This window comes from Nicotiana tabacum, chromosome 11, assembly GCF_000715075.1.
Source record: "Nicotiana tabacum cultivar K326 chromosome 11, ASM71507v2, whole genome shotgun sequence".
NCBI classification, from domain to species: domain Eukaryota; kingdom Viridiplantae; phylum Streptophyta; class Magnoliopsida; order Solanales; family Solanaceae; genus Nicotiana; species Nicotiana tabacum.
In genome coordinates this window covers 166,677,050-166,685,132 of record NC_134090.1, presented here as the reverse complement: position 1 = coordinate 166,685,132, position 8,083 = coordinate 166,677,050, and the positions used below count along the sequence as shown (strand labels likewise).

The 8,083-nt window shown below is 40.7% G+C and overlaps 1 protein-coding gene across 2 annotated transcripts; it reads right to left on the bottom strand.

The window, feature by feature from the left end:
• Positions 1 to 2,220: 2,220 nt before the first annotated feature.
• LOC107807295 (uncharacterized) lies at positions 2,221 to 7,737 on the bottom strand. Of its 2 annotated transcripts, none has more exons than XM_075225694.1 (2): positions 7,110 to 7,597; positions 2,221 to 4,464 (listed from the first exon to the last, which is right to left on the bottom strand). In XM_075225694.1, the coding sequence occupies exon 2, from the start codon at positions 4,461 to 4,463 to the stop codon at positions 3,384 to 3,386; it is 1,080 nt and encodes a 359-aa protein (XP_075081795.1). In that variant the 5' UTR covers position 4,464; positions 7,110 to 7,597; the 3' UTR covers positions 2,221 to 3,383. The 2 variants fall into 2 exon arrangements, 1 of the variants encoding a protein (XP_075081795.1); XR_001652856.2 differs by lacking the exon at positions 2,221 to 4,464 and adding an exon at positions 6,683 to 7,021 and having other exon boundaries at positions 7,110 to 7,737.
• Between the last annotated feature and the right edge of the window lie 346 nt (positions 7,738 to 8,083).

Genomic DNA, 8,083 nt, shown 5'->3' with positions numbered 1-8,083 from the left:
GATTGATGTTCGGGGCCTCGGGAGCCTGTACCTCAATACGGCGATTATCAATGAGCTCTTGGATTGCGTTTTTCAACTTCCAACATTTTTCAGTATCGTGCACCGACATCCCTGAGCAATACACACAGCTAACAGAGTGGTCCAGGTTTCTGGGAAGAGGATTTGGTGCTTTGGATTCAACTGGGGTCAGCATCCCCAATTGTTTCAATATGTTGAAGAGAGAAGTGTAAGATTCTCCCAGCGGAGTAAATGTTTTTCTGTTTGGGGCCTTCTCGTTTCTAAAAGCTTGGTTTGGGCGGAAGCTGGTTCCTGGTCTGTTAGCCCTGGGAGGTGGATAGGTGTTTTGTGGGTGTGGCTGTGTATTTTGGGGACTTGGTGTACGCCATTGCGAGTGCACTGGGGGTTGAGTGTAGGTCTGGGCGTGGTGAATAGAAAAGTGTGGTTCTGGTGGTGGATAATAGTGTTGCGGTGGACCATATGGGGTGTATTGATAGTTTGGGTGGTGGGGTCTGGGTTGGTTGTAGTAGAGTGGACGATTATTGTGCCTGGACCAAATATTAGCTTCAACTGTAGCAACGTCTTCTTTCTTTTTCTTCCCTAGCACACCACCAGTACCGCTTTGGATGGCCTGGGTGGTTGCTTTCAACGCAGAGTAGCTCAAGATCTTGTTAGATTTCAATCCTTCTTCAATCATGGCTCCCATCTTTACCACTTCATTAAACGACTTCCCGACAGATGTCACTAGATGACCAAAATAGGTAGGTTCCAATGTTTGCAAGAAGTAATCTACCATGTCACTCTCCCGCATGGGAGGATCAACCCTTGCAGCTTGTTCCCTCCAGCGGAAACCAAACTCTCTAAAACTTTCCCCAGGCTTCTTTTCTAGTTTCAACAATGACAGACGATCAGGGACTATCTCGAGGTTATATTGGAAATGGCCAATGAATGCCTGGGCCAAATCATCCCATGTATACCATCGGCCGGGGTCTTGCCTCGTGTACCATTCTAGTGCTGACCCGCTCAGGCTTTGCCCGAAATATGCTATCAACAACTCATCTTTTCCCCCGGCCCCTCTCATTTTGCTACAGAAACCACGCAAATGGGCTACTGGGTCACTGTGCCCCTCATATAAGTCAAACTTCGGCATTTTAAACCCCGCAGGCAACTGTACATCAGGAAAATGGCACAAATCTTTGTATGCGACACTAACTTGGTTTCCTAAACCATGCATGTTCCTGAAGGATTGCTCCAGGCTTTTGACTTTACGAATCACCTCCTCTTGTTCTGCATTCTTAATTGGTTTCTCAACTTCTCCCGGGATTTCAAAATGGGGAGAGGAGGTATATGGCTCAGGCGCTTTGAAAGTGGGTTCGGGAGGGTAATATTGGGTGTCGTGAGCTTGGAATAGCGGCTCACTGGATGATCTATGTAGTGGAGCTGGGGGAGGTGCCACAAAGACGGGAACCATGGGTGGTGGAGGGTTTTGTTTGGAGGGTGGAGCTGGGGGAGCGTATGACGTGGTACCATAACCCTGGCCTGATAAGGGAAAGCTGAAGATGCGTGGGGAGTGATAGGCTCCTGAGCTTGAGCCAAGGGTGGGATGTAAGATGGGTTGGCAGGATATAGTGGTGCTGGGTGTCCCTGCGACCATGCCTGATGCATTTCAGCCATTTGTGCTTTTAATTTCCTCATCTCTTCTTTCATAGCACCCACATCTGTTACCTCAACCTCATTCGAAGGGTCTACGATGCTGATTTCCGAATCCTGCCCTGCCATTTTTACTTGATCTTTCGACCGGGTGTTGTATGGATGAGTTGCCAGAATTGCCAATCAATTAACCACCTGCCTGGTATCACACATTTAGACAACCACTTTGTTAGCGATTAGGTCTTAACAGATTTAACAACCACATGTTGTCATGAATGCACTTATACAGTTATTCCTTTCTATTATGCGTTTGCCCGATTGCATGTGTCATCCCGGCATTTCATTCCTTGTTTCATTTTTCTTCTCCTTGCCTTATCCCTCCCTTGTGCTTTTTCTTTTTCTCTCTCTTGTTTTTCCGCTCTTTTCTTTCTTTCTATTTTTCTTATATTTTCCTTTTCATTCTTTTTGTTTTCTTTTCGGTTATGGTCGAATCCTATTGAGATTGCCTACGTATCGTGACCCCGCATGAATCAAACCAAGCGTAGTTCGTGAAGATAAATGTAAAAATAAGGGTGGAAATAAAATGCTCAACTTTCATTAATAAACAGACTCTTACAAACTCGACATCTTTTGTTTTAGAAAGAAACTAACAAACGCAATCTGAAAGCAAACAAAAAAAAACTCTAAGCTTGCAAACATACTCAATCTAGAAAGATAACAGACGTACAAAAGAATAACTCGAAATGGTAGACACTCACAGACACGGACTATGCATATTCTAGTGCTTCAAACTTAGGTATCCGCGGAGCGTCGTTCGGCCTCGCCGCGGGTCTAGGATCCAAATCCCTTTCAAGCTGCTCTAACTCATTCATGGTTCGCTTCACATAGATCATCACTGCTGAGATAAAAGTAGTACGGGTCATGTCTTCACAAACCCGACATCTCCTGACAATAGCATGAGCAATGGCTCTAATCCTGTCTTTTGTTTGCTTCTTTTCTATGAGCAAGCGTCTTATCTGATCTCTGCACGTCTTTAAAGCTCGGGAGTCTTGCAAGTGTTGGTCTTGCAGATGTTGCACTTCTACCTCCATTTGGGCTAACAAGTTGTAACAATGTCCGCTTTCAGTTTCAAAGTCTCTAGCCTGCCTAACCGCTCTACCTTCAAGGGTAACTACTTTTCTCTTTAAATTGGCAACAATTTTCTCATGGTCCCTTTTCAACTGATTCAAGTATTAGCGACGCTCTTCGGTTCTTGTCGCCCACTGTGCTTTAAGTTCTGCCATGACATTTTCAGCTTTTCCTAGCTCATCCCTCCATTCTCTGACTTCGCTTTCCAATCTTTTTACCAATTGTTCATCGGATCGGCTCCTCGGTTGCTTATCGATGGTTATCTTCAACTGTTGGATTTGGGCCTTAAGAGCGTCATTTTCTCTGGCTAGTCTATTCTTTTCACCTTGATCCTCGGCAACCTGTACACTGTTCTCGAATTTCAGACTCTCGACTTGTTGCTTTAATTTACCAATCTCAACTCGATAGCTTTTTTCCGTTGCTAACCAATCCCACTGCTCTTGGGACGACTTGGCGAAATCTTCGAGATGAGGTCTTTTAGCCGGTCTCCCATATGCCACGTCACCTCTGAACCATTCGTGATACCCTGGAGCAATTTCCCCTCTGACCCTATCAGACACACAAGTGTTTGCTATCAGATATTGACACTCGCTCCAAATTTGACGAACCTATTCCTCGGGGAATCGACCGTTAGGACTAATTTCGACCATTTGGGTACTCAAATCTTCATCTCTCGGTATTACTTGATATCTACCGAGTTGCCTCAGAACCCGATACGGTGCATAAGGTTGTATGCTTTTGAGTCCCATTAACAAAAAATGCGGTCGTGCTGCTGGCATATATATGACTTCCTCGACAGACAACCATCCAAGCACCCACTGTATCTGGCTAGCCTTGAAGTTCCGAAATAATAATGCCCAAGCCGTGACTCCTTCAGGTAGACTAGCCCCTTTGATTCTCGTACAAAATTCCTCTATACAAGTTTTCTCAGCCGAGCCATAACTCAATAACTGAGAGCGCGGGCACAAATGCTCAATCATCCACATTTGTAACAATAAGTTACATCCCTCAAAAAAATTTCCCCCGGCTTTGCACGCAGTGAGAGCTCTGAAGATATCAACCACAATCATATGTGCTAAAGTGCTTTTCCCCATGGTTTGCAAAGTACTGACGATGCCTGCTACTTTCAAATCAATATTACCATCTTTCCTTGGGAATATTACGAGACCCAAAAAAGCTACCATAAATGCCACTCGCCTGTGTTCCTCCCATTTTTGTCGGCTATTTCTGCTGCAAAGCTTAAAGTCTGGATTATTGAACCCGCCCACATGGCCATATCTATCATACACGAAGCGGAAACTGCAGAAACCCTTTGCAAAATCTGGGTGATGAACTGTCCGGGTTACTTTCAAGGAATTTAGGAATCGATGTATGGTAATGGCCCTAGGAGCAATCAAGTATTTGAATCTCAATGGATCTTGGTCACTTCCAATGTACCCCGCTATTTCTTCTATTGTTGGGGTGAGTTCAAAGTCTGAAAAATGAAACACATTATGTGCCGAATCCCAATGGGCGACCAATGCCCTGATGATATCCCCCCGAGGCTGAATGTATAATAAATCCGGAAGGTCTTTCAAATATTTTCTCACTTCGTCTTGCCCTTCTTTGCCCAAATCATTCCACCACAATTGCAGCTCAAAAGGGATTTTGGTCATTATTGAAAAAGGCTCATTTATTGTCGTGCTCATCCTGCACATTTATTAAAGCGTTTAAGCAAAAGAAAATTTTTATTTAACTCCAAAAACTACTATCTATATTATCGACTCAAAATTACCCCTATATTTCAGATGAAGAACTCAATTCTTAATTCTAATATTTTTTAGATAAAAGACCCGATATTGCGACACGGTCTTCCTGCGCCTTAGGGGCGAAAATTTTAAGGCTGTGAGGGTCAAAAATCAAAATACGACCAAAGGTGGCTGTTTATGCAAAGTCAGCCCTCCGGTGCCCCGTTTGGGAATATTTGGCTATTTTTGACAAAAACAGCATCACCTGGTTTATGACAAAAATTAAAATTTTGATATTTTTTGGTTATCTTTGCAAAGGGGAGGTTGGACCCGATGAGGGTTGCCTACGTATCTCACACCCTGTGAGAATCAAACCATGCGTAGTTCGGGCCAATTAACCGAACTATTTTAAAACATGACTCTTTTCCATTTTTATTTTTTCCTGGCAAGACAAACTATTTTCCTTTTCTATTTTTGAAAAAGACAAAATAACGATTTTTTTTTCCATTTTCAACAAACAATAAAACAATCTATTTTTCCAAAAAAAATAAAAGACTCTTTTTTTCTATATTTTTAGTAAAACAAAATAAAATATTTTCCTTTTTTTTTTCAAAATTTCGGCAGAGTTTCGCCAGTAATTGGTCATTGATTTTTTTTAGAATAATCAATTAACTCCCTAACTGATATATTCTTTTTCCCTTTTTTTTTCTTTTTTTTTCCAATTTTCCAACATTCCCGAGATTCAGAAACCGGTCAACATGCAAGTTCAAAACAAATATATGTACAGAGCAAGTATGATGCATCAGAATGGTCTTTTCATTTCAGGTTGCTAGACCTAGATGGACCCAACCCCTGTGTTGAGTCCCCTAAGTCAAATGCAACGTGATGCAAATAAGCGTTCCTACTAGGGATCCCGCATGAAGTCACGTTATTCTATATTCAAAACCTGGGTCAGTGTACTAGACTGTGTACCCGAGCGGACAACTCGAGTCGAGGAGGGGGCAACTTACCGGGAACCAAAAGGCCATCCGGCTTTGTAACTTGTCCGATCTCTTTCTTATTTCAGGGTATAACTCTAACAGAATAGGGAGTTTCAACCAGTAAGCACATCCCCAGAGATGAAGAGAGAAGGGTTCAGCACAATTTATATATACAGTCAAATAATATCAAAGCGGTAAAAGCAGCATTTAGCACATTAGGCTCAAACATGTAAAAATCAGATAAAGCCAAATATAACAATTTATCTAAGCTCGAATCTCTAACCCCGAACCAGTGGTTCTGGGTTACCATAAATGTCCCCAGCAGAGTCGCCAGAGCTGTCACACCTCCTTTTTCACACTACTCCCCAGAAGAAGGGCGTAAAAGAGTTTTTCCAATTAAAGGACAATCAAAACGGGATTTAGTTATTAATTATTCAGAGTCGCCACTTGGGAGATTAATGGTGTCCCAAGTCACCATTTGAATCCCGAACCGAGGAAAAACATGACTCTGTTACAGTCTGCGAACCAGAAATCCAGGTAAGGAGTTCTGTTAATCCGGGAGAAGGTGTTAGGCATTCCTGGGTTCTGTGGTTCTAGCACGGTCGCTTAACTGTTGTATTTGATTTTATCTAATTTTAATACATGTTTTAATCTATAGTACAATTTTAACTTTATAACCGCTTTTATTTAACTATTTTTTAAGAGAAAGATTCAACGTCATCTAAAACACATCTTGAACCATGTCACATAAATGCACCCACGATCCACGACACATTTTATCTAACGTTGTTGAGATTTGTATTTGGGTCACATAAATGCACACCCTAGTTTAGGAAGGTAATTTTCTTTTTTAAAATAGCGTGCCTATAACAACTACGTACTTTTGAATTATTTCCTCGCTACATTTGGGCTTGTTGAGACCATTTATGAGGATTATTATGGAAGGGTATGGACCAGCTATTTAAAATAAAACAAATTCTATATGAAATCATTTGACTAAATTAATGTATAAAGTTGTCCATCGTATGAACAATTGATAACTATACCAGTTAAATTAGTTTGACAAAGTAGATCTTTTCGCCCATGAATTATTAAAAGCATCCCAAAACCAACTATTCACCATATTAATGGAACGTGATCATGACCCATTTTACATACCAAGCCTTATAACCCATTAAATAAAATATTTACAGAATTAAGTGAGCTAGATACTGAACCTTCCATAAACCAGAGCAAAAGATCACGACACATAACTAAGAAACGAAATTAGAACAACTCTCCAAATTTCTTGAGCTAAATTAGCTAATTCAATGACTTGCATCAGATTGTTATTTAAACATGCTACCACAAAGTTAAACAACACAAACATATCAGCAAGAAGGAAAATATCAGGTGCTAGAAAAATAATCTCATCTTCAGCATTGTCGTGATGCTTATGAATCAACCTCAAAAAAGTAACACCGTTTCATAAAAGGCTTAATTTCACTGTTCCGATTCGTCGCAAATGCCATCGCCGATCGATGCAAATCGGGGTATGAACTGAATGACACATGAACAGAGATTCACGAGCAAACACAATATAAACAAAATCAACCAAAAATATAAACCGAAAGAAGCAAGAACGGACCTCAATCAGCCGTAAATTCATTTGCAATGGGAGCTATCAAAATCCAAGTACAACAGAGAGTTTCGATTTAATAATTTTGCTTGAGATCTGAACCAAGATCGGTGACTTCTAAAGGCGATATCACCAGAACCTCGAATCGGCGAACTCGAGCATCACCTCACTTTATCTATTGTCACGTAGCTGATTTTGGACTGATTTTGAAGCTATTTTCGCAACTGGTTTCTGCTGCGTTCTGGGATGCTTTTTGCGGCTGTTTAACCGGTGAATTTGGACTGATTTTCAACTGGAGTTTTGGTTGGTGATGAAGCATAACCGGTGGGGAGAGGAGTTCAAGAAGACGGGATTTCAAAGGGGAAGGGGTCGTCGATTGCGGCACAGCTTTTCCAATTCCCCTTTTCTTTTTAGCTGATCTTTTAGCCTTTTTCTTAGGTTCTAGATTTGTTTCCTTTCTTGTTTCTTTTTTTTATTCTCCTTTTCTTTAGTGTTAGCCTTCTTTTTATAGTGTAGAGTCTAGGTTGTAGGGTTTTAGGTTAAGGGTTATGAGCCTAGGAATTATGGGCTTGGCAATTGTGGGCTAGGTCCAAAATTAGGCCTAAAGATGGGTTGCTCGAGCCCAAGCTCTATTCTTTTGCCGCGAATGAGATTAAAAATAAATCTATTTTTGGTATTTTCAAAATATCATATTAAAATAAAAATACGATACTATTGTTGTATATATTTTTAAGATTTATTTTTAATTAAAAATGACTACAAAACATAAATGAACCTATTTTTGTGATTTTTGTTTTCTTGTACTAAAATAAAGTAAAAGAGTCAAAATTACTTAAAATATCTATATTATGCCTAAATTAAATATTTTACGCTAATATATAAAAGATCTTGGGGAGGGTCAAAAATCACATGTCTACACCTGCAACTTCTGGTTTTAAGCCTAAAACATTTCGAAACCTACCCAAAACTCATCCGAGCCCTCG

Coding starts and splice junctions, on each gene's coding strand:
- LOC107807295 (XM_075225694.1), bottom strand. CDS start 4,463: ATGAGCACGACAATAAATGAGCCTTTTTCAATAATGACCAAAATCCCT.